The 27,310-nt window shown below is 42.4% G+C and overlaps 1 protein-coding gene across 2 annotated transcripts in view; it reads right to left on the bottom strand.

Annotated features, from left to right (window-relative positions):
• Nucleotides 1–3,002: 3,002 nt before the first annotated feature.
• The window catches only part of SPPL2B (signal peptide peptidase like 2B), an 80,785-nt gene continuing 56,477 nt past the window's right edge, over nucleotides 3,003–27,310 (bottom strand). Inside the window, exons 8-15 of one of the 2 annotated variants that reach the window (XM_040325595.1) lie at nucleotides 16,847–16,963; nucleotides 16,681–16,762; nucleotides 16,098–16,172; nucleotides 14,958–15,020; nucleotides 9,248–9,347; nucleotides 8,078–8,155; nucleotides 7,262–7,422; nucleotides 3,003–3,403 (exon numbers count right to left, since the gene is read on the bottom strand). In XM_040325595.1, coding sequence (XP_040181529.1) covers nucleotides 3,083–3,403; nucleotides 7,262–7,422; nucleotides 8,078–8,155; nucleotides 9,248–9,347; nucleotides 14,958–15,020; nucleotides 16,098–16,172; nucleotides 16,681–16,762; nucleotides 16,847–16,963 — 997 coding nt within the window. In that variant the 3' untranslated portion in view covers nucleotides 3,003–3,082. Of the gene's footprint in view, nucleotides 3,404–7,195; nucleotides 7,423–8,077; nucleotides 8,156–9,247; nucleotides 9,348–14,957; nucleotides 15,021–16,097; nucleotides 16,173–16,680; nucleotides 16,763–16,846; nucleotides 16,964–27,310 lie in introns of both variants that reach the window. The other variant, XM_040325606.1, reaches the window with a different exon arrangement.

The raw sequence follows: 27,310 nt of genomic DNA, 5'->3' as shown, positions 1-27,310 counted from the left end.
CAATAGCCGGCTGCGCTGATATTTTTCCAACAGGCTGGTTGTACACAAGGCAATCAATAGACTGTCTTTTGTACAACCAGCCTGCCCATACATGGAACAAAATTCAGCTGATCCCTGCTGAACAGGCCAAATACATGTAAGACTGTGGTATTTGGTACTTTCGGGAGTGTTGGAAGCCAGTGTCCCCTGCAGAGTTCTGTGGTTCCACCTTCCAACCCCTACGAGACTTAGCAGTGACAAAGGAGTTGAGGCTGAAGCCACAAGGTGTGGGCTGGTGATCTGACATTTCCAGAAGTGTTGAATGTAGAAGGCATTTATGGAGGATGCAGCACAAAATGAGATGCAGGCTGCTACAAAAGATGAGAATAATACATAAAGAGTCTTTCTGCAGGATTTGTTTTTGTCTCTTTAATAAAGCAGCTAGGTAAATAATTTTCCATAGGTGATGGCACCTTTATCTGTTTTAATTTTAGCTTCCGAGTATCCACTGATGAAGTCCCGCCCATAGGGACGTAACGTACGGATGGGAATTTCGTGACGTCACCCGCAGCCATCGTACCATTTAAATGCTATATCACCTGGCACTGGTCATAGTGCCTTGTTTGTAAGTGAATCTTTATACAGTAAAACATTTTATATGGCGGAGGGCACTATGTATCTTCTTTATACTTCTATGAACCACACTACATTGGAGTAAATTGAGAGCTCACAAGTCACTGTCATCCTCTGATCTCCGATCTCCTGGTTACACGCCTGAATCATCTTTTTTTTTTTTTTTTCTTTCTTTTTTTTCCTTACTTCAGGTTCCACCTCGTAGAGTTTCTTTAGAGCGCTCAGCTTTTGTTTTTCCCAGCCCACATAGCGTCTCTATTTGGTTTTACATCATTAGTAAGGGTGTGCTTTTGACTATATTATACTCATTTCTTTTTTTTCCTTTTGTTTATCACTTACATTATTTTATTTGCGTTTTTTTTTTTTTTTTTTCAAATTTAACCACTAGAGTACCGGGCCATCGTCAAATGACGGCTCCACGGTTACTCTGAAAATTCAACAGGACGTCATTTGGCGTCCTGTATTCTTGCGGCCACTGGGGGGCGCGCGAGCGCGCCGGCGGCCGCGCGCGCGCGCCCGGCGCGTCCCCGAGATGCCGATGCGCGTGCCTGGCGGTCGCGATGTCCGCCAGGCACTCGGAATCGGCGGCTACAGGGACAAGACGTGGAGCTCTGTGTGTAAACACAGAGCTCCACGTCCTGTCAGGGGAGAGAGGAGACCGATCTGTGTCCCTTGTACATAGGGACACAGCATCGGTCACCTCCCCCAGTCACCCCCCTTTCCCCACAGTTAGAACACAATTTAGGGATACATATTAACCCCTCCCTCACCCCCTAGTGTTAACCCCTTGAATGCCAGTCACATTTATACAGTAATTAGTGCATATTTATCGCATTAATCGCTGTATAAATGTGAATGGCGCCAAAAACGTGTCAAAAGTGTCCGATGTGTTCGCCGCAATGACACGGTGACAGTAAAAAAATCGCAAATCGCCGCCAATACTAGTAAAAAAATTAATAAAATAAAAATGCCATAAATCTATCAGCTATTTTGTAAACGCTATAACTTTTGCGCAAACCAATCAATATATGATCATTGCGATTTTTTTTTACCAAAAATATGTAGAAGAATACATATCGGCCTAAACTGAGGAAAAAAAACGTTTTTTTTTTTTTAAATTGTGATATTTATTAAATAAAAAAGTAAAAAATAGTGTTTTTTTTTTAAATTGTCACTCTTCTTTTGTTTATAGCGCAAAAAATAAAAACCGCAGAGGTGATCAAATACCACCAAAAGAAAGCTCTATTTGTGGGAACAAAATGATAAAAAAATTGTTTGGGTACAGTGTAGCACGACCGCGCAATTGTCATTCAAAGTGCGACAGTGCTGAAAGCTGAAAATTGGCTTGGGCAGGAAGGGGCGTAAGTGCCCAGTATGGAAGTGGTTAAATGTATGAAAGAGTACAAAATGTGCTGTCCTGTTTAATTCCCCCTAGCCTCCCCCCCCCTCACCAGATATGGCCTCTTTATAAAGTTTCTCCAGAAACTCCTATGTCAGCCCTCAGATTTTCAGCATAACTCCATGACCTCTTGAAAGCCCTCCAGTCTTCCCATTTCTTACTTTGACTTATACTATTCCCCTCTAGCCCTTCCCTTAGTTCTTCCATCGTGTATGTCTCTTCGACTGCGTCAAAGGCCTGAATCATCTTTAACATTACCCGCAAGGGAAGTTGTATGGGACCTTCTATAATCTAAGGGTCCATAGTGCAAGGTGAGCGGATAATCTTATCACTGGTGGAGGTCCTTCACGATTCACGTAATCACCTGCATGTTACATCTATATATCACCATTGAAGAACACACGGATGGTTTTCTAGATATTTTGATATATGGACTGGAAATATCGCTGTACTGTCTTGTATTCTATAAAGCTAGTCTTTCTTTCTGCAGCAAATCACTAGTGTTCAAATACAAATGGAGACGGAATGGAATATAAAAAAAAAAAAAGCTTTATTCACAATATTCTGTACAATGACTAATAAGCAGATACATAACAAAATAAATGAAAAAGTTACTGTAGTATCAATCGTGTGTGTATAAATATTTACACACATACTGCATATGTAATGAAAATTGAAATACTTTTATAATTTATTTCATTTTTATATATTTTTTAACAAAAAGTACCATGTTTTCTAAATATGATTTCTAACTATATTTCCTGCTGCAAGGTCCCAGGGAACAACCGTTTGAACTTGCAGTATATAAAAACAAACCACCCTTACTGGAGATATGTACCGTAAAACAATTATATAGAGCCATAGCAGAGCTTTGCTCATATGTCCTCACTGTTGGTCACCCTGTGACTGGCTGTCTGATGCCTCACTGAGTGCTCTGGAGGTAGCTGGAAGATAAAGCTGTCATTCAGGTTCTTACATGGCCTTGTATATACTGAGCTGTAGTTTGACAAGTATTCATGTGGTCCAGTTTGCGTTTGGATAAAAATGTGGTTCTGAAGAGTTTGTAGTAAATTAGCAAGCATTTGGGTTATTGGAGATTTTCAAGTCATCTGCACCAGGGCTTTCCAAATCTGGGGAAAATTTATTTTCAGCCATATTTGCAGATTCTGAGCTCAGAGGGTCTTCTGGCTTTAATACTGTCCTCTCTGTATTTGAGCAGGTCTGTTCCTCTGTGGTATCTAATGTGCCCTTCTCTGTGCCCACTTGCTGCTGTTCTTCTGCAGAATGGCATTCTTGACCTACGTTAGGTTCTTCTTTCTCACTGTGCTGTTCCAATACTGGCTCTGAGCCACTGGGAGCTAGAACCAGAGGAGGATTTGGAATGTCTTTTTGCTGAAAAAGGAAGCAAATGTCAGCCTGTGTATATAATGTAGGCAGTACTACAAGATACACTCACAGGAATTTTATGCAGGTCTGAAAAGGTGAGCCATTAAAAAAAAAAAAAAAAGACAGCAAAATACATATACAACATGAAACCTAAAAACAAAAATCCTGACACAATGGCAGAAGCGGATTAGTAGCATAATGTAAACACACAGGAGTTAATCATACTAAAACTAAAAAAGAAATGTAAAGATTTATCATGCTGCTCCTACACACCTGAACCATCAAACTTTCTGGTAAAACTGATCAAAAAAACCGTACTTCCCTCGGATAGCTGTTCTGGTTCAACAAAGGCTGTGTGATTATTTCGAACATCCAGTGGGTGGGACATGCACTTACACTACTGCAATATAACAATAGCACTAAAGTGGAAGGGTGGACTGGGAGTTCCTCATTTTTTGAGATACTATAGGGCTGCTCAATTGGTACAACTGTATCAAATTTTGTTCTACAACATACCAACCTGACTGGATACAATTGTAGGCACAGGCTAGTCCCTCACTACCTATAGACCACCTGATGTGGCTCCCAACATGAGAATGTTGGGCTATTCTGAGTCCTCCTTTATCCCAATCCCACTCCCTAAGTCTCTGGGACACAGTGTAAAAATTATACCCGTTGAGGTCTCCCCACTCCCCTGTGGCCCCTATAATTAATAACCTGCATTTTCCTTTAGGACATAATCAATTCATGTGGTAGGTTAACAAAGGTCTTTACAGGATAGCACACTTCATAGATCACAAAGGAATTAAGCAATGGTCTTATTTTATGGACGCGCTACAAATGCCCCAGACAGAATCCAATCGCTTATCAAATTATTAATTTTATAAAATCCCTGAGTATGGATCAGATTATAGGGAAAAGATTGCCGCTCACTAAGCCTCAGACCTTTACGAACGCACGCCCTATGATGAACTCACGGGTACCAGCTCTGCACAAATTTGAAGGAAGAAAAAAGTCCTGGACGGCTGCACACCATTGAAGGCATCTTTTTTTAATAATGTAAAATCCAATACAGTCACTTCAAGTGTAGAAAGAACAGGAAAAAAAAACCCAACGGGTTTCACGCCGCATGTTGGCGCTTAATCATAGGATCAGACATAACCACTAGGCCCTTGTTTGAAAACAAATTCTTATGCGGACCTGAGTCACGTGGGGACGGGGGGGGAGGGATCTTGGCGCTCTATGTACTCTTCAATAGTAAATGAACTGAGCCCTCCTACCAAACGGCATGGAAATCAGATCTGGGCGAGGCTATGGAAGCAGGTATGGGTGCTGTGGTCAACCATGGTGCACAGAGGAATACTTAATACTTCCTTGGTGGAAATGAATTACAAGGTGCTGTCCAGATGGTACCTGGTTCCAGCAAGGCTGGCAAAATTGTACCCTGGCACTTCACCCCTTTGCTTCAGAGGGTGAGGGTGCTATGTTCCATTTTTGGTGGTCCACTCCAAAAGGTCCAGAGCTTTTGGATCAGAATATCCACCCGGGTTTATTCAGTGACAGGACGAAAAATACCTAAAAATACTAAAACTGCGCTGTTTGAGGACTTGCTGAATGAGATCCCTAGACATCTCCATTTGGAGGTGGAAAAGCGGCACTTCCCTCTTTAGCTGGTGTTCCCCTTTTCAAAGTTTTCTTATTGGTACAATTTACTCAAATGATCATTTAGGTGTGCTGCATTATTAATCGTAAGAAAATCGCGATCTCGATTCACCCCCCCCCCCCACGCGATATCCAGGCTGGATGACCCGCGACTTTCGGGTGCGGCCATAGGAAAGTCCCCGGCTTCTGCCTAGCTCTGAAGCGGTGGCCATCTTGGTACACCCGGCAGCGGCTGTCTCGCCATCTTGCTCCACCCCACACTCCTGCACAGTAATGATAGTGAGAAGGGGGCAAGCGGACATCTTGTTACACCCAAGGGAGCTTATGTGGTTAAATACATTATATGTAAATCTGACAGACTGTTTACATGTTAAATTTTAAAAGCCGCAGCAAACCTGCTGACCTTACATGCTTGCTAATGTGACAAAACACCTCTGATTTTCACATTTAGTTAAATGTGAAAATCAGAGCTGTTCTTTCACATTAGCAAGCATGTAAGGTCAGCAGGTTTGCTGCGGCTTTTAAAATTTAACATGTAAACAGTCTGTCAGATTTACATATAATGTATTTAACCACATAAGCTGTTTTGTGTTGAAAATAACTTTAAATAAATACATTTTTGAGAATCGTGAGACAATCGTGATCTTCATTTTATACAAAAAAAGTCTACAGTAAGTCATCCACGCTTAAAGGATGGTGAACTTGAAAAAAGACACAAGTCCAACCTATAATCACACACATAGGTTGAACTTGATGGACTTTTTCAACCTCACCTACTATGTAACTTTGAACATCCAATCATGTGCAGGTGAATTTGAAGGGGGGGACGGGGACATATTGTAGACATGAATAAATGTATGAAAATTAACAAAAAGGTACACTTCATACTTTACTAAATCATGCTATAAAATATAGTAGTGGCAGAGAGGGTATTATTAATCACAATTAACACAAGTTTTATTAATTATGAACATGTGTCACCATTCTGTGGTGAAACATCTTCAATATTATTTAAATCCAGTTAAAGTGTTACTAAACCCAGTAATATGAAAATAGTTATTCTGCCCTCCCCCACAGCTTATAAATTATGTTTTTACATTAAATACTGCCACTATACACCTTTTTTTGCTGATCTGTATACCACGGTCACATGATAAACTGCACAGTTTATCCAGTGCCGAGTTTTCCACTATATCCTGTATACGCACCCACATATGTGATGTAACCTAAACAGTTCAACTGAAACAGGAAATGTTCTCTCCAGCAATAAAGACTAAACTGAGCATGTGCAGGACAGCTACCCTCACAGTATTATATGGCTTTGCCAAGATAGACAGTGCAGGAGGGAAGGATCTGTCCCATATAGTGTCAAACAAGCCTGTTTACACAATGCAGAGGATTAACCCCTCAAGTTCCACAGTGAGTATAACAAGCATGCTATTCTGCAAATACAGACTGATTTTACCGTTGTGGGTTAAGTAACACTTTTGACTAATACTAGTTATATAATGAGCTGAATAAATGTGTGCGTTTTTCAGTAGAAGGGTGCAGAGTACTCTCAATATCCAGCTCATTCTAGGTTCAGGGAACAGGGGGAATTGTATAAATAATTTCTGTCACCTGGCAGTCTCCACTTTTAAAATACTGGCAATATTCCCTGTTAGAAAAAATTGACCTAACAACAAACACCGAAAGAGCCATTCAGCTCCCTATACATTTTGAGACCCTGCATTTGGAGGGCACCAAGATCAGAGCCATCTGGCAAGCAGAAAAATAAATAAAAAACGCAATGTGATTGAGTTTTTCACATGTGTTTATAGACCCCCCCTTTTTTTACTAAAATAAATACATTTTTAAAAAAGGCAGACATATTAAGCAGAATTTTGGAATCATGGCATGAGTCCTAACACATTTAATGAAAAGCTGTCATGCAGCAAAACATCCATGTAATGAAGCAGTCTCAGAAACAGCCAGGTCTCGACTTGTCCCGAGTTCCTGGCAGTTACTGCACACGTCATGCACTGGTGTTTTGCTCATAGACAGGTTCACTTTAACACAGATAAACACACGCAAGCATTAACATTTGATAACAGAAATATGATCCTATTGTGTTAATTCTGCAAGGGGTTACTCAACTTTATCTGATTTAGTTTTTAAAACATTAGTAATTCTTGAAGACAGTCATATCAAACAGGTATTCACCACAAAGCCGCTGCCCGTCCAAAACATAGGGAGTTCCTTTCGCCAAAGGGCCACAGCCAGACTTGTAAGCAGTGTGCAGGGGACTAGATAGAGAAGAGCAGGCTGGCCCCTCTGCATCAGGGCAAGAGCCACAAACGTCACCAAGAGACCAATACCATAGGCTGCACAGGGGCAAAAAGAGAACAAGTAAATATATAGAACAAAGTTTAAAGATAACATGACAAGGTAACATGTTGGAATATTTTAGAAATTGCATCTAAGGGGTTGTGAGACAAAGAGGAGGAGATACAACTGGTGCACACAGAATGTGGTGCTGTCGTGCATAGTAACCAATCAGCTTCTAGTATTTATTGACAAAGCTCAATTGAACAAGCTGAAGTAAGAAGGTGATAGGTCACTGTGCACAGCTGCAACAGATTCTATATGCACCTGTTTTAGTAAATTTCCTCCAGAGTGCCCACAAAGGGTAGTTGATAGGTGCAAAGATTGTTTGCAGCCAGTAAACAGCTGCAATCAGCCCTTTAAATATTTGCACTTGCAAACCAATTACATTGATACTTTTCTCCATTTCCTCCCCTCCTCCAGCCTAATAGGCTTCACTCGTCCCAGAAACACACTTACATGAACCTCACGACTGCAGGCTTTGGCATTCATGTACAATTTCTTGGTGAAAATCTTTTGTGAACTTGCAAGTAAACATGAGATATTGTGGTGGGGGGAGGGGTCTAGAGTCTGCTTTCTGTCAGCTCTAGCAAGTTCTATTTTCACTCAGTACAGTGAATAGAGCATAGTGAGATAGACATATGAGAGACATACCTATGGTGCAAGCTAGAAAGTAGATCCTTGAAGACTGAATCTGAATGTCAAATCTGTGACAGTAAGCCACCAGAAGCCCTGCAGAAGGTACAAAGAACAGCATACAGTTAAAATGTTTAGCTCTGGATACAAATATGCTCTTGTTTTTTTAATTGGCAATCATTTTATTAATCATTTAATATTTGCTTTGTTTGCTGGTCTTCAAACATGGACACACTTGTGCATGAAAAAGAGGGAAAGCCTGCAATGCCTCAAACAATGTAATGCCTTAAATCATAGTTATTCAATTTTTTCCTTATATTTTCTACTATTGGAACACTTAATAAGTCTTAGATAAACCAAATGTCACATCTCAGTATGCACAGCTTGGCCCTAGGGTCTAGGGGCCTAAATTTGAAGACTAACCCATTAGCACCAACAAGGCGCACTTGAGGATCAGAACTAGACAACGAAGCAATGCAAGAAGGTGTCTTCGAGGTCTTGAATTGGCCTCCAAGTTCTCCAGATCTCAAATCGATGGAGCATCTGTGGCATGTGCTGGAAAAACATATCCGATGCATGGAGGCCTCACCTCACAACTTACAGGACTTAAAAGATCTGCTACTGACTGCTTGGTGCCAGGATCCACAGCATACCTTCAAAGGTCTAGTGGCATCTATGCCTTGATAGGTCAAGGCTGTTGGTGTGGCAAAAGGGGAACCTAATCAATATTAGGTGGATGGTCATGTTCTGGCAGATCAGTGTATGTGTTCTTGTTCCAGGTCAGTAACTCAATGTAGGGAAAAAGGAGGCCAGTCAGCATGATAGCCAACACCTTCATTAGGAGAGCTTATCAACAGCCTTTAGACTTCTCTCAAGATAGGCTTTTCCAGTAATACAAATTTTATAAAATAATAATACAAAAAATACGTAATTTTGTAATTTTATAACATCCTGTACCCAAATGTCTGCTCTCATATTTTAGCTATATTCCTAATTAGTCTTTGGCTAGAACATATTATAGGAACTAATATATTGTAGGAACTAAAGCAGCGATAGCAATTGTAGAGGCCATTTAAAAATCCATAATACAACATTTATTTTTCATTTGTTCTTATTGCTCAATAGAGTTCCGTATTTTGTAGTCCCTTTTTATTTTCAAAATGGCATGAAACAACAATAATCATTTACCTGGTACCAAAATGTCTCCGAAGCCCAAGAGAGAGAATGGCCTGTCACACAGAGCCAGGGGTGAAGAGTTTAATCTTGGCACTTTAAGGACCATTGGGAGCTAAATGAGAACAAAAATAATCATGAAAGAATCACTGAAATAAAAGGCCCAAATGCGTATGGCACAAAACACTGAATATATAAAAAACGAAAAAATAAAAACAAACGTAAAAGATAACGGGAGACAAAGTGGTGCCAAAAGGCAGCAAGGCTAAGGTAATGTTTTTTTATTTTGTATAAATAACCTAAATCTGGGTATACACTAGACCAGGGGTCTCCAAAGTTTCTAAGTAAAGGTCCAGTTTACTGTGATTCAGGCTTTATGAGGGCCAATGGGATTAGAAAATGTCCGAACATCAGTGCCACATCATTGGTTTTAATGGAAGAAATAGTGCCCCGTTGTTGGTATTAATGGAAGCATAGTCCCCCACTAAAAGTATCAGTAGGGGGATGGTGCCCCATCATTGGTGTCAGTTGGTGAAATAGTGCACCAAGGGCCAGATAAAGGCAAGCAAAAGGCCATGTCCATAATTTCACTTCCGAACAAATTAAAGGGCTGATGGAGGCAACACAATCTCAATAGGTTCTTTTATACAAGAGATGTCTTATAAGTTTTTAACTAGATGGTATCGAAACACCAGTCCGATTGGCTCAGATATATCCATTGGTGGATGCTAACTGTTGGAGGGGGTGCAACCAAAGGGGTTAATTTCTCCATTTATGGTGGTATTGCCCAAAGATTAAAGGATTCTGGGAGGAGATAGCACCCTGCATTGGGAGAATGACATTTAGACCTATAGAATTCTCGCCATTACACTTTTTCATGGGATGCCATCATCCACTAGGTTTTATAAGAGAAGTGTTACCCCACACCTAATTAAATGCAGCGAGGACATTGATACCCAGATTGTGGAAAAAGTCTAGATGTCCCACCATATTGGAATGGAAAAGGGAGGTGGAAAAAATAATGGAAGCAGAGAGATGGATACATACGGTTAAGGACCAACAAGATAAATTTAAAGATACATGGGCAGGATAGCTATACTACGCCTCTGAAATAGGGGTGAAGTAAACCCCTAGGGGGTAGTGCCGTGCTATAGTATAGATTGGATAGCTTGGGGACGCGCCTGGAAGGGGGAGGTTAAAGGGAGCAGGGTTTTTTTTTTTTTCTCTAATACTTCCTCCCTTTGGGGAAGTGCATTGGAGAAAAGATTGATGTCATTGAAAGAAGGGGAAGATTTTAATTTTACATACACTTATGCCGCGTACACACGACCGTTTTTCGGGTTGTAAAAAACTATGGGGCAAATCCTCAAAAAACCTGCCTAACTTAACTTTTAGCAGTTAAGTTACACTGGTGGAAAATTTCTACCTAAGTGCCCGATCCACAAAGCACTTACCTAGAAATTTTCGGCTGTGTAACTTAAGTGCCTCCGTCGCAAGGCGGTCTTCTCATCCAGGGGGCGATGACAATTTAAATGAGGCGTGCTCTCGCGCCGGACGTTCTGCGCATGCGTGTGACGTCATTTTTCCCGACGGGCAGCGCGCGAAATTACGTTACGTCGGGCTTTGTGGATTGCGACGGGAAAAAAAATTTACGCGGCGAAAAATAAAATTTGAAATTTAAAAAAAATAGCGGCGGTCGGAAAAAAGGTATGTTTTTACAAGGTGTTACTAGTTTACACCTTGTAAAAGCATCCCTAATTTTACTCATGCAAAACGTAACTTACGCAGAAAACACAAAACTAAAAAGCTTTGTGGATCTGCCTAAGTCCTCATTTGCATACGCAAAGCGGCATTTCGACTCAAAATGCCCCCAGCGGCGGATGCGGTACTGCATCCTAAGCTCCGACAGTGTAAGTCTCTTACAGATGTCGGATCTTCTGCCTATCTTTGGAAAACTGATTCTGAGGATCAGTTCCAAAGATAGGCACAGGGATACGCAGGCTGAACAGCAGTTCCGCCTGCGTATCCCTTTTGAGGATTTGGCCCTATGTTTGTAATGGTCTAGAAAAAACAACTTTTTTTCAACCCGATCGTTAAAACGGCCTTGCCTACACACGATCGTGAAAAAAAAAATGCTCTATCATAGCGCGGTGACGTACAACTCGTACGACAGCACTATAAAGGGGACGTTCCATTCGGATGGCGCCACCCTTGGGGCTGCTTCGGCTGATTTTGTGTTGGTAAAAGACGATTTGCGCTTTTCAGTCTGTTACAGCGTGATGAATGTGCTTACTCCATTACGAACGCTAGTTTTACAAGAACGAGCGCTCCCGTCTCATAACTTGCTTCTGAGCATGCGCGTTTTTTTCACATCGTTAAAGCCCACACACGACCAGTTTTTACAACGTTAAAAACGTTGTGAAAAATTAGAGCATGTTCTAAATTTTTAATGGCCATTTTTTACATCGTGAAAAATGCTCTGGAGCCCACACACGGCTGTATCACAGGAGTGCGCCTGCAAGAACTAACCCCCATGGGAGAGAGCTCCCATGAAGGGGGTTAGTTCTTGCAGGGAGGAGCAGAGACCGTGGCTGAGGGACCCCAGAAGACCAGGAATCGGAGCCACTGTGTGCAAAACGAGCTGCACAGTGGAGGCAAGCATAACATGTTTGTAATTTTTTTTTAAAGGGAACCTTTAGTGTCCCTTTAAGGGGGGAGGGGAAGAAGAGGAGGTGTAAAGGGTTGGGATAGGTTAGGGTTCTATAGAAGTCAACACCAAATTAAAAGTAGGCACGATAATAGTAATCTGGAATATTATATTAATTTAATGTTTTTATTTATTTATTTTTCTTTCTTTCTTTTTGGGGTTTTAAGAATCACGTTATAAGGCGCTATTAAGCTCCGTTCTTAATTATGTTTTGGAAATGTATTGCAAGAAGGTGCGTAAGTGGGGAAGGTGTAAGGGGATGGGTCACCTGTGATCACCTGTAAGTTCCTATTCTGTTTTACTATCTTTGCTCTGGGTGCGAGGAGTCCTACGATCGATCGGGTAATCAGCAAGACACTAACACGAGCATCATGTAGCAAGTTACAGTTTTTTATTAGATACTGGCTGGTTTTAGTGTCTGTGCATGGGAGGCAACCCTTCGTGGATCAACCAATCATATTACAGTATCTTACAGTATATTTTTGTACAAAGTTTGCCTGGAGACAGATATAATATAAAACAGAAATTTGCCTAGAGATAATTGTACGTGACAGATAAAAATATATATTTTAATTATATTACCAAAGTCTATCTTATGTCCATAATATTTTCACACATTTCTGCAAAATATTAGCAAATACATGTCTTTGCAACGCCTGTGGTTTCTTTTGCTCTTAGCCACAAGCTTTTAAGTTTCCTGTCTTCTCATGCAGTTCAGTCATACTTAAAACATTGAATTCAAAAGTTAATAAGGAGTTCAAGTTAGCAGGCATAATATGAAAATTAATTTAAATCTGATATGATATCATAAAGGGGTAAAGGTAACCCCGCTTTCCTATCAGAGGGTTCCCAAAAACTCCTTGGGTTTTTTTTGGGACACATAAGACACTAACAAGTTCCTTTCTTAGATGTATTTTGAATAATATGTTATTGGGGAGGGGGTTGTGTTTTATGTTAAAGCAGAGGTCCACACAAAAAGTGAACCTCCGCTTTTTGGAACCCTCCGGCAGGGCAGCCATCACAAATTTTGGGGCCCCTTACACAGCTTTAGGCAGGGCCCCCCTGGAGCAGAGAACCTGGGGGGGGGGGGGGGGGGGGTGGTGCTGACGAACAAAATAAAGTAAAGTCTTCTCTTCTCTCTCCTGCCACGAGTTGCTAAAGTCAGACGGAAAAAAAAAATGATATTAAAAGAAAAATGGGAGGCAGGCTGCGAGTTTCTAAAGGTGGGGGTCAGACGAAGCCGGGCCCCTTACAGGTGTAATGCCTGTACCCCCCTGATGGCGGCCCTGCCCTCCGGTGTCACATTTGGCACCTTTCAGGGGGGAGGGGGGTGCAGATACCTGTATAATACAGGTATTTGCACCCACTTCCAGGAATAGACTCCCGCGGGAGTCACGCTCCCTCCACTGTCTTCTGGGAAACCCACTGGTTCCAGGAGACAGCAGGGACCAGGATGGTCAGGATGGGCCGCGCCGCTCACGCATGCGCAGTAGGGAACCGGGCAGTGAAGCCCGATTCCCTCACCGAGGATGGCGGCGGGGCCGGCCGAGAGACATCGCGGGCGCGCTGGACAGGTAAGTGTTCATTTATTAAAAGTCAGCAGCTGCAGTATTTGTAGCTGCTGGCTTTAAAAAAAAATTAAAATAATACATTCGGGTGGACCTCCGCTTTGATGAATGTATTTGTATAGATATTTTGTACAGTAGGACTTGTATATTGTATGATGAAATTTGTTATAATAAAAGAAAAAAACGTGATAAAAAAAAGCCACATCCAGCCCCTGGGCAACAGTTTGAATATCACTGCACTAGACAGTTGTTTAAATACATTTGTTTAACTTTCTAATCATTAGAGGGTTAAATTGACCTTCATTTTTGACCACAGTGATGAGAAAATTCAAAGGAATATGGAAACATTTTCCTTGAACAAATACATTTGGAACAGTGTGTGCAGTTGTTGTTTGGGACATTAATTCATTCCAAAAGGGAATGTTAAAAGCAAATGGCATTTTAAAGCATTGTGGAACAGCATTCATCCTGTCAACAAAATGTACAAAGAGTTTTCACTTGAATGTTCTTATGAACGTTTGTACAAAAGTTTATTTGAAAATATACAAGTGTATGGCCCCTTTAACACATGCTGACCATCTGTCCAATTTTCATCCCATCCGTTGACGGATAAAAAACAGACATCAATGCATCTCTATGGGAAAACAGATGTAAATACAGTAGATCAGGGCTCAAAATTTCAAGTCCTGAGCCACTAGCCAGGCCTCAAGAGTTACTTGCCATCAGTTGCCCCACCTAATTCATACCCTGCCCTGCGCCTAATTGCACCCGTAAACACGCCCTGGTAGATTATCTAATGGAATGACAATGTTTTATGCAGAATCAAGTTACAAAATTAAATATTACCAACAAATTTAACAAAATGGGACAGGGCACTGGGGGCACACCAGAGGGACAGGGCACTAGAACTGGGTCTCTTCCCCATTCTCTTGCTGTCTCCTCTGCAACTCCCATCCATCCTCTCTCTCTCTCCCATTCATCTCATCATCAGGAGCCTGTGTGTGCGGCTCCACGCTTGCATGTCCCCATGCAAGCGTGGCAGATTTGTCTGCCACACATTACCGCTGCAAACCTCCCATTTCATTGCATCCCAAAGATGCTTTTCTAGATTAAGATCCAAATATCACACAGTCCATTAGAGCACTCTATTATTCACCATTAGTGGTGCAACGGATCACAGTTGATCCGTGATCCGAACGGGTCACCCCCTTCGCATCGGCACACACTGTGATCCGCGGATTGCTGTGGCTCCGGAGCTAGGCCGAAGCTGCGGCCTTTCCTATTGTTATGGCCGTGGTTCCGGAGCTTGGTCGAAGCCGCGGCCTTTACTAACGTTATGGCCGCGACTTCGGCCTACCTCGAGCTGCGGCCATAACCAAAAACATGTATGCAACAGAAGCTAAGATTGCCAATAGATTACAATGCTATAGAAAAGATGGACCGTTCTTACCTTTTCCTGGGTGCTTGAATCTGAGGGGCCAGCAGCAACTTCTACCATGATGCTCTCCCCACTCTGCAATTTAAAAATGCATATTTTTGAAGGTAAAGTGATGAGACTTATTCGGTGTATTTGATAATTAAGTTATATTTGATCAAATATTCATTTAGATGTGCTCGCTAGTCCCCCACTAGGACCCTTAAGCTGGGCATAGATGGTGGTGAACCAGCCGAGATTCGAACTGTGTGGGCTGGCTAAATGTACCAAGTTGATTGATCTATCAATTTGGGTACAACCAGCCTGCCGGATTCACTTGAATACATACATACATATAAATATAAAACTTAAAAGATGTTCAGGAATCAGCTTGAAGAGCTGAATGCGTCAGAGATTGTTTGTGTTTAGGGGGGAAAAAGGTCAGCTTTAAGCCCCACAACCTCCAGGAGCTAAGCCCCATCATCTTGTTCAAACCTGAACACGAAGGCCTATAAAAGAAAACACAGGTACGCCTATCCCAATTATTACTTTTAAAAAGGTTTGAGGGGCAAATGTCAAAATACACATTCTGAGTTCCAGTGACACTAGTCAACAAAACAACGAAGACATTTATTGGTCATCAAGATGGAACAACTGGCTAAGCAGATGCTAGAAATACAGCCCAGTTGAAGCTTCAATGTTTATCGCTGTAATACAGTCAGGCTGCATATACAGTAATAAATATGCTTTCCCTCCAGTTTAATTTAAATGTAATGTTAAATACATAGTAACACAGCAAGAGTAAAAGACACAGTGCTAGCTGCACACTGGATAGTCAGACCACTGCTTGCACACAAAAGCAGTGGCTCTGGTCTCCAGCATTCAGACGCTACCCCTGCACAGTCCTTGAACAACAGCACTCAATCACTGAGCAATACTGTTGACTTAACCCTTGTGAAGGGAAAGTTTGAGTCCACTAGATACATGGGCCATGTGCTGAGAAATTCCGTACAGCCGTCACTAGGCAGGAAGAATAGACAGCAAAGGGACTGCAGGAGATAAGCTGCACTGACATGCAACAAGGGATCAAAACAAGCATTTTGAATGGAAATATGAAAGACCCCCTTTCCCACCCATAAGACAACCACTATATTAAAAAAAAAAAAAAAGTTATACCTTTGTAAGAAATGGAGTGATGAACACGAAAAACACATCGTATATAAAGAGAACGAACAGGAGTAAAGTGCAGCTCTGCAGGGAAAATGAGGGAGAATTAACACTTAAAAAAAAAAATACATATTTAACAAGATGACATGTTTGATAGGATAGTTTTCCTATATTCAGACAATTGTTCATGAAGGCAACTCCTGCAGCTACTTAGCTAGCAATACTTTTGTACAGCAGTGGCAACTTCTGCATAAACCATTGGTGCCCAAGACATATAAAACCCACATACCTGTTACATATGAAACATTATGGAAAATGATGTCACTACAATATATAATAAACAGGTGAAGTTATACCATATGTTATAAAATGGGGAAGCAGCACAGTGATGAGTATGCCTCATGTCAGCATATGAACCAACTGGTTCCTTATACTGCTTCTTTCTCTCCACACTAGCTTTGCTCTACAGGGGCTATAGGAGGCTGATACCAGCAAAAATTCAAGATACTTACACGGCTGGCAATTAAAACATAATTTTATGATGAATCAATAATTTTATATCTGCCTAGAGTTCAGCTGTAACATTTTTTACCTTAAATGTGGGTAGGCGGATGGTCTTTAACATGTAAAGACAAAAAGCTATACCAAGAATATCCTGGAGAATCCAAGCCCACCTAAAAGATAAAATACTTTATTATTACAGATTCTTAAACGGCTTTTAAAAATACATTTCTAGGCTGGTACACTTTAATACTTACTGATCTTCATTTCGATATACTCCCCATAATACACTGACAGCAATACAGAATGATGCCAACACGAGTTTCCATACAGGTGGTCGATTGTGAAAGTATGGAAGGTTATTGTCTGGAATTCTAAAAAAGGAATGTATAAATGTTTTGCAGGTTTTTGTCTGAAATTCTAAGTGGAAATATCATTTTATGGTAAACATGACAAATAAAAAAGTGATACAGAAATAATTGTAAAATTCAAATTAAACAGAAAAGTCAATTTCATCTTATCCAGTATACATGAGAGTGCATTTCCTGGGCATCTTCTATAAATGACCTGTATACTGCTGCCCAGTTATAATACAACGCCTATCCAGTTCTCATGTATTATAAGGAGAACACAAAAAAAGTGAATAGGAAAAGTGTGTTGTCAGTGAACAGGGTAAATTAAATTTGCAGGTAAGCACAAAATGTATTAACTTGTGTATCCTTTTAGCTAAAACCAAACATATGCTATCAAGGGAAAAAACAAAACAAAAACACCCACAAATGGGGGACAGACCTGACCACAACTAATGCCCGGTACACACGATCCGAATATCAGACGAATGATTGTTTTTTTTTTTTTGTATGCTAATCTCACGTCGAATCTGATGAGTTTACTAAAGTCCCGAAAATTCTCGTACGGCAGAATAAAAAATCGCAAGTGATGTCATATGTTGTAATGCATTTGTATTGCATTTTCGAACGACAGCTGTACCGATTAAACCAAAATCGTACGATCTGGCATCGTACGAAAAAAAATTCCGTGCATGTCCGATAGGATAAAAAAAATCGGATGAACTGTCCTGATCGGCTCTCGGAAGCTCTGTACTAACGATCCGATTATCGTACGATCGATTCGAAAGCGGCATTTTTCGTACGATTTTCGGATCGTGTGTACGGGGCATAAGATGCAGGAGGAGCGAGAATCCATGTGGGCAATTGTTGCCAAATGTACCAATATAGTTTTGGCTCTCAAGTCTTCTTATAAATTACTCATGCATTGGCACCTACAAGAATTTCCCACACAATACTCCCCTGCTTCGAAACTTGCACCACACAACACATTTGGTGGTGGCACCCACAAATAATGAATTTCAGGCCCAGGGTCTTTGGCCTTAACCCATAGGCCCCTTTTCACGCGATCGGCTTGCAAAGATCCGCCTTTCTGTTTTTCAGGCGGATATAAGCGTGCCACCCATTGACTTGCATGGGCAGGCGGATGTCAGCGTAGATGTGTCCGCTGACACCCGCCTGCCATTCGATCAAACAAGATCAACTGAAAACAGATGAATGGGGATACGTTTGCCATCCATCCAGCGGATCGGATGAAAATGGACATGCTGTCCGTTTTTCATCCAATCTTCCCATAGAGAACAGCGGGCTCTGAAAGGTCCATCCCCGCACAGTGAGTAGAGACGGACCTGTCATCCGTCGGCTCAACGGGAATCAACAAACAGAGCGATCCCCCGCTGAGTGGATTCAGCCCCGTGTGAAAGGGGCCATAGTCTCGTCTTCAATGTTGTTTTACAAAAAGACCCATGGAGGGCACTTCTGTATCAACCATTTGACAACAATCATGTTATCTATAAAAAAAAAAAAAAAGCTCACAGCTTTGTTCCCACCAAACAAAAGTAAGCAAAAGCCTGGAAAAAGACAACTGTACCTTTCCATAAAGCATAATGAAAAGCAAATTAGCATTCTGTGCGACACTCGCACACCAATTTATGCATATGGCAAACTTGGATAATATATGCTCATCCAAAAGTGGAAACACATCTCTTGATTAACCTATGAATTATCACATTTTTTTATCAACAGGGAAGTAACCACGCTGATGGGCGGACGTGTGTGAGGACGTGTGTGAGGGCTCCTCCCCTCCCCTCTGAGTTCTCCCGGGTAATGAGCTGCACGAGGAGAGTGTTGTGCGAATGGACGGTCGGATGACCAAAGGCGGAAGGACCAGAGCAATACACGCCGCAGCAAGCCTCCCGCGGAAGCACCATTAAGTTGAAGCAGGAGAGGATCGTGTGATCACTTTCACCCCACCGCACCCTTTTCTATCCAGTACCCACCGGAAAAGCAGAAGCAACGATAGAGACATTCCATCTGTCCCCACAGCGTTGCCTCAGCGGGCTCCCTCCCCCCCCCCCCCCGGGAAGCAGGCTTGTCAGCAGAGGGGATGCACACGCGGACGGCATGTGGGAGGTAAGCAAGCTGAGGAGACGGCTATAAAGCTAGAGCCAGAGCTGGGGGAAAATACATAGTAGGTGTGGAACAGGAGGAAGTACAGAAGAGGGACAAAGGACGATTGTTAAAAAATTAAATGCGGTTAAGTGATCAATGACTCCGGTGGGAGGAAGAGATGAAGTGTCTGTTTTTTTTGACTGGCTTTTAATAGCATAAAAATATATAAATTGCTTGGTGGAACGTGCTTGCCAATGGCTACATAGGAAGGAGAGAAAAAGAGGAGCGGGGGATACGACCAGACAGAGTTTGCTGGAGTGTCTCAAACCGAAAGGGATATCAGACGAGGAACAGAGAAGGGAGGCACCACTGTAGAAAAAATTGTTGCAAGGACTATACCCAGAGTTTGTTTCCCTTTTTTCTGGACATGGTCCGTGTTCGGAATCCAAGCAGGACTCGGTAAAGGGTTAAACTGAAGGCACAGCACAGCGATATGTCTATTTAATCTGCACTCATCTAAACCTGCCTTGCCAGGGTCTTAATCTGTGCCGGAGGGAGAGGGGAGGTAAAGGCAGAGCTTCCCTCCCAGTTTAATTACAGAACTGCAGCGGTTCTAACCCTGTTTCTCCTTTAGCCTGCATTCCAGGTATAGACACTGCAAGCCTAGTCTAGGCTGAATATCTTTCCTACCAACTTTTTAAAAAATCTTGGATGCATGGGATTTGTATAATCAAGTGCAGAGATCGAAATTGGGTCTGTGACCATAGGACCCCCAAGTAAAATGCCTAAGTCAAAAAAATGAAACAATAGAATTAATTCTGCTAAATGGACTGACAGTATATGTGCATGTGAAGGTGATATAGGCATATACTGAAGCGTTCCTTTCTTCCTTCCTTGCTTTTTTGGTGGTACTGGTAGATTGGCAGGTCGGCGCACCTGTACATTTGTATAAACTATTATTGGGTCAATTTTTTTTTTTTGGTCCCTCCTCCCCTCCTTCTTGGATGAAGAGACTGGCTGACTTACCTATAAAGGAAACAGTCGGGTCCTTTAAAATACACACAAATATATAAACTGAAACGTGTATACACATTTGAATGCAGGTTGAAATAGGGGATATCAGCGGAATGTCCACACGTCGCCGGGCGGCTAAGCAACTATCTGGTAGTGGGAAGAGCCAGGTAAACGGGCTCAGAGCCTATCTAACGGCACCAAAGATGGATCAAGGCAGCACAATAAAGAGGACATTGGGGCATGAGGGCTTGAAGCAGGGCTTCCCAGATCCAAAAGGGGGAGTAAAAATGGCAGGACAGGACCCCCTAGTCCAGGGACGTGGAGGGGGTGGAGTAGGGAGAGGTAATACAACACCTGGCCGAGGACAATCCCCGCTCAACTTTAAGCAAAGTAGTAGGACACCTGGAGTGAACTCTAGGGGTGCAGGAGAGGTCACCGGGCTTAGTGACCGGGGGGCAGTTATCCCAGAATTAGAACTGATAGGGGAAAGTCCGAGCCCCACCAAACTTCAGGAAGAAGGCCGTAATAATGACATCACCACAGAAATAACCAAAGCGCAAACAGAGCTGAAATTGGATTGGGACTTAAGAGAACATATAAAGGCCCTACCAACAAAAAATGACATAATGCAACTTATAAACGCTGTAGAGTCTTCCTGTAAACAGGCGGTGGAGGAGATCAGAGAAGAAGTGGGAGCACTGGGGAACAGAGTGGAAGAGTGGGAGATGGACCAGGAAGATACCAGACAGGCGGTCGCGGATCTTCAAGAAACAACAAAAAAACATGAAGAAGTGTTGAACTCAATGCTGGATCAAATGGACAATTACGAAAACCGCGAGCGTAGGCAAAATATACGCATTAGGGGCCTACCGGAAATAGAGCAACGGAACGAACTTCATTTACTAGTTACTAGGCTATTTCGGTTAGTTCTGGGGACATCTGCACCCGAAATGATCGAAATAGATAGAGTGCATCGGGCGCTCTTCCCAGCTCCTCAAGGTACAGAAAGACCAAGGGACGTAATTTGCAAAATGCATCGATACCCGGTAAAGGAAGCAATTATGAGAGAAGCAAGAGAAAGAGTAGGAATTGAATTTGAGGGAGGCCAAATTGCTCTATACCCAGACATATCACGTAGAACACTCATGCAGCGAAGAACTATTAAGCCTTTGTTGGAAGCATTAAGAGCGGTTGATGTGAGATATCGTTGGGGGTACCCTTTCAAGGTCACAGCAACAAGAAATGGGAAGACGGCATCACTCCAAAACAAAGACGACCTACAACATTTTCTAGATGTATTGGAACTACCACAGGTGGACTTTCCAGACTGGAGATTAAAAAACCAGGGGTCAACCATGCAAAGACAAGGAAGGTGGCAGCAAGTGCCGGGTGGGGACAAATAGGGAAGGCAAAGGGAAATATTGGATATGTATTCTGATGGGGGGGGGGGGGGGGGGGTTGGTTTCTTGGTTCTAATATAGGTGCCAATCTGAGAGGGGGTGAGAGGGAGGGGGGGAGAGGGGGGACTAGTGGTGTTTTTTTTTTTTTTTAAGGGGTCGTTTTATTTTTTCCCCCTGTGTTTCCCCCGTTATCCTCTCCCCTCCCCCCACCTTCCCCCCTTCTTTTTTTTTCCCTCCTTCCCGGGGAAATTGGTTGGATATCTCTGAGGTAAATATTTAAAACTTAAGTAAAATGTAAAGGTAAAATAAAATGTAGAAGGTCAATATAGTTAAAAGACAAAATGTATGGGATTAATAGAAGGGGAAGCTTGGGGAGTGGGAGGGGCCCACTATATGTCGGTGGGAGAATTTTTCCCCCGTTAGGTAGGTCCCGAGGTAAGGGACTTGGTTCTCCGTTAGGGAGTGGAGGGGGTGGGGAGTCTGGACGGGGTTGTAAGGTCTCGAACGGACAGAACATCCTCTTAGGGGGTTACCCATACGTAGATATGGTGGCTTATATGTTATTCGTGGGGTTAAGTGTATGGTCCTTTTGTTTTTTTTTTTTTTTTTTTTTTTTTTTCCGTTTTTTTTACTTTTTTTGTGTGGTGGTTTTTTTTTTTTTTCTCTCTTTTTTTTTTGCTGTCTCTCTCGCCCGCCCGCCGCCGGCCCTGTTTCAGGGCCTGTCCGCTCTTATTTCCCTCGTCCTACCGTCCCCTTCCCTCTATTCGGGGGGCTGGGGCTGGTGGGAGGAGGGAATAGAGTTTAGGGAGTTTAGGGAGTAAGGACTAAAAAGATGTCAGATAAAATGAAAATTATATCATATAATACAAGGGGTCTTTGTTCAGGTTGTAAGAGGGGGCGTCTCTGGCATGAACTGCGCCACCTTGGGGCGGAAATTGTTCTTCTACAGGAGACGCACTTCGTGGAAGGGTCAATCCCCCATATGCCCCTTTTCGTATACAATCAGTGGTTTCATGCTCCTTCGCCTATTTCTGGGGCAAGAGGGGTTACAATGGGAATACATAAACAATGCCCTTTGGTACCTACAGAAGTACAAAAGGACCCGGAAGGGCGATATCTTTTTGTGAAAGGAAAAATCCAGGGCCAGTGTTATACTATAGCAACGATTTATGCCCCAAATAGTCAAACGGTTAAGTTTTTAATTAAAACCCTAGATAGGTTGGAGAAATTCAGAGAAGGTCTGTTGATCTTGGGGGGAGACTTTAATATTACTATGGACCCGAGTTTAGATACCTCATCTGGGAAAACTTTTTTGTCACAGAAAGCGCTAAGATGTGTTAAAAAGCGTCTACGTTCCCTACATTTGGTCGACAGCTGGAGGGTATTACATGAGCGGGATAGAGATTACAGCTATTTCTCCAAGACACATAATATGTATTCAAGGATCGATATGTTAATGATCGACCAATATTATTTGAGTCTGGTGGACTTTGCGACTATTGAGTCGATCACCATATCGGATCATGCACCGATAAGTTTAGGGATGAGACTAGCTTTGGTTGGGAGTAGGGAAAGAACTTGGAGACTGAATGAAGGGATATTGGACGATAAGCAAAATGTAGAATCCTTAACTGGCAAGTTGACCTCATATTTTGAGATGAATACGTCAGAAGAGGTGTCGGACCAGGTGGTCTGGGAGGCCCATAAGGCGGTAATGAGAGGGGAGTTAATTTCAATGGGATCACGTATTAAAAGAGATAGACAGAAGGAACTGACAACTCTTTTAGAGGAGATACATAACATGGAAATTAAACATAAGACCCATTTAAAGCCAGGAGATGCGCAAAATTTAGAGAAGCTTCGGGCGGATCTCAAACAGCTTCTGGATCGAAAAACTCAGAATAAAAATAGATATTTTGCCCATCGCTTTTATGAGCAGGGAAATAAGAGCGGGAGGTTAATGGCCAGACAACTAAAGAAACAACAGGAGGCGCGCCATGTACATACAATAAAGGTAGGGAGTAAGCAGATAGTAGATTCTCAAGCGATAGCAGCTGAATTCCATCGGTTCTATACTTCTTTATACAATCTAGATCCAAATGTGGGGGAGGCAGACGGGGGGGGCAGGAGGAAGGGATTCGGGAATATTTAAAGGCCTCGGGACTACAAGCAATACCAACAGCAGCCCTGGAGGAAATGGAAAAACCCATCTCCATAGAGGAGCTAGAGAGAGTGATACTGGAGGCAGCGCAGGGCAAAAGTCCAGGACCAGATGGATTTACTAATATGTATTATAAAAAGTTCTCCTCTATAATCCTGACCCCCCTCTGTAGGTATCTCAACTCGGTGTCGATCTTAAGTCCATTATCGCCAGATGCTTTAACTGCTTATGTGACTGTCCTCCCGAAAGCGGGGAAGGATCCGCAATGCTGCGCTAGTTACAGGCCCATCTCCCTCCTGAACTCCGATGTTAAGTTCCTATCTAAAATTCTAGCTTTGAGGCTACAGGATCACATTGTTAAGCTGATCCATCCGGACCAGACAGGATTTATGAAAGGCCGAGAGGCCAGAGATAATACAATAAGAGCCCTCCATGTGTTACACTGGATACACAAAGGCCCAAATAAAACTCCGGCAGTTGTGATCTCAGTGGACGCGGAAAAGGCCTTTGATAGGGTGGGGTGGGGATTTATGGTCGGAGTTCTGAGGGAGATGGGCCTGAGGGAAAGAATGATGGGATGGGTGATGGCATTGTATGCAGAACCCAGAGCAAGGGTTAAAGTCAACGGGAGACTATCAGATTACTTTGAAATAAAAAACGGGACTAGGCAGGGGTGCCCACTGTCCCCATTACTATTCGCTATGGTATTGGAACCTTTTTTGTGTATGATTAGAGGGAATAGGGGGATCAAAGGGATAGTTATAGGATCGATGGAACACAAGATATCCGCATATGCGGATGACTTGTTGCTATATCTTTCCTCACCTCAAGAGTCTCTGACGGAATTGATGAGAGAGATAGACAGGTTTGGCTGCATTTCCAACTTTAAAATAAATATAGAGAAATCGATGCTGATGCCGAATCAACTGCCTGCGGGGATGAAGAAAAAGCTGCAAAGATCCTTCCCCTTTGTATGGCGTTCAGACTCTATATTTTACCTGGGAACACATATAGCCCCAGATGTTAAACGTTTATATGAGTTGAATTATATACCCCTGCTCTCATCAATACTAAGAGATTTACAGAGATGGAGAAGTTATACACTGACCTGGTTTGGGAGAGTAAGCGCCCTTAAAATGAGTATAATTCCAAGGCTTATCTATGTCCTGTATGCCATCCCTATAGCTCTCCCACAAATATTTTTTAAACAAATAAAGAAAGCTTTTAGGACTTTTGTCTGGGGGGATAAACATCCCAGGCTGGCATATGATATTTTGAAAAGATCAAAGAAGGAAGGAGGAGTAGGACTCCCAGACATGGTACTCTACTATAGAGCCATGGCCCTGGTTCGTATTATGAACTGGAGACATGACTCAAAAGGTAAAATATGGGTTTCCCTGGAGAAAACACTGGCAGGAAGGGATCTGGCGGGAGCACCCTGGATCCCGACCGTATTTAGGGGGTTATCGGAATATGTGTCACCACTAACTACAACAACGCTGTCTATCTGGGATAGAATGAATAAGTCGGGAAAGTTTGCCCCTCCAATATCGCCTATTACTCCTTTAGAGGGATTTCCATGGTTCCCTCCTGGGGAAGAGAAGGGTAGTTTTGAGGGGTGGGGAGGAAATTGTTCAGAGGTGGCTCCATTTGGGGAACTGCTTCCCTTAAGGGAGTTGGTACAAAAGCAGGGGGAGGTATCAATGAGGGAATGGAAATACCGGCAGTTGACAGACCTGTTTAATAAATGGAAACACCAAATTAGATCAGTAAATACCATGACTACTTTTGAGGAGTGGTGTGTTAACCGCTTGGAACCAGGCCATATGTTATCTCGGATGCACAGAATGGTCCAGAGTGCCCAAGATAAGACAATCCCATATTACATGCGTGAATGGGAAAGGGAGTTGGGCCTTAAATTTACAGCGGAACAATCAAATAGGTTGATGGAAATAACACACCGGTCCTCAATAAGTTCATATATACAGGAGATGTCGTATAAGTTCCTGACTAGATGGTACCATACGCCGACCCGTTTGGCTCAGATCTACCCATTAATGAATGCCAACTGCTGGAGGGGGTGCAATCAAAGAGGGTCATTTCTTCATATATGGTGGCAGTGTCCCAGGATCAGGAGATTTTGGGAGGAGATATCCCCGTGGATAAAGAAACTGACATTAAGACCTATTGAGCAATCCCCATTGCATTTCCTGTTTCATGGAATGCCAGCATCCATGAAGTTCTACAAAAGAAGTGTTACACCACACCTATTAAATGCAGCGAAGGCACTGATACCTAGATACTGGAAACAACCTAAAGTCCCCAATATAGTGGAATGGAAAATCGAGGTAGAGAGGATAATGGAGGCAGGGAGATGGGTATACATGGTCAAGGACCAACAGGACAAATTTAAGGATATATGGGCAGGGTGGATATATTACTCTCCTGAAGTAGGGAAGGATTAGCTTGGGGCGGAGAGGCTAGGAGGCGGGTGGGGGGGAGCGGTGAGACGGCGAATAATCTTTTTTCCCTTTTTTTTTCCTTTTTTTTTTTTCTTTTTTTGTTGTCTCCCTACCCTGCGGGCACCGGAGGGGGAGGAGGTGGGAGGGGGGAGGCGCGCCCCCCCCCCCTCCTAATTCTCACCTTTTTTTTTTTTCCCCCCTCCTCTTTTTCACAACACTAATTTGGATCACTAAAGAGGAGGAAATAATTAATCAATTAAGTCAACATAGGAGGATAAGTATAGAGGCTCCCCTTAAGGAATTTTATTTGGGAGTCATAAGAATGGGAACGGGGGTTTTAAAGGAAGGTTATAGTCACAAAAGAGAGATCACTAATAAGGGAAAGGAGAAGAACACATCCAATATTGTTGGTTTTTTTTTTTTTTTCCACTCCTTTTTTTTGAGGTGGTTATGAAACTTCTCCCCTTCGCATGGTAGGGGGGGGGGAGATAAGGTGATGGGGAGTTAAAGAGGCACGAAACAAAGAAAACAATTTATTTATTTTTTTTTATTTTTTTTTCCTCACTAAAGTCACGAAATTAAGGACTATTAACCACTTACCCCCCGGACCATATTGCTGCCCAAAGACCAGAGTACTTTTTGCGATTCGGGACTGCGTCGCTTTAACAGACAATTGCGCGGTCGTGCGACGTGGCTCCCAAACAAAATTGGCGTCCTTTTTTTCCCACAAATAGAGCTTTCTTTTGGTGGTATTTGATCACCTCTGCGGTTTTTATTTTTTGCGCTATAAACAAAAATAGAACGACAATTTTGAAAAAAATGAATATTTTTTACTTTTTGCTGTAATAAATATCCCCCAAAAATATATAAAAAAACATTTTTTTTCCTCAGTTTAGGCCGATACGTATTCTTCTACATATTTTTCGTAAAAAAAAATCGCAATAAGCGTTTATTGATTGGTTTGCGCAAAAGTTATAGCGTTTACAAAATAGGGGGTATTTTTATGGCATTTTTATTAATATTTTTTTTACTAGTAATGGCGGCGATCAGCGATTTTTTTTTTGGTATTGCGACATTATGGCGGACACTTCGGACATTTTTGACACATTTTTGGGACCATTGGCATTTTTATAGCGATCAGTGCTATAAAAATGCATTAGATTACTATAAAAATGCCACTGGCAGTGAAGGGGTTAACACTAGGGGGCGGGGAAGGGGTTAAGTA

This window comes from Rana temporaria, chromosome 1 (assembly GCF_905171775.1).
Source record: "Rana temporaria chromosome 1, aRanTem1.1, whole genome shotgun sequence".
Lineage (NCBI taxonomy): Eukaryota > Metazoa > Chordata > Amphibia > Anura > Ranidae > Rana > Rana temporaria.
This window is presented reverse-complemented; position numbering and strand designations above follow the sequence as displayed.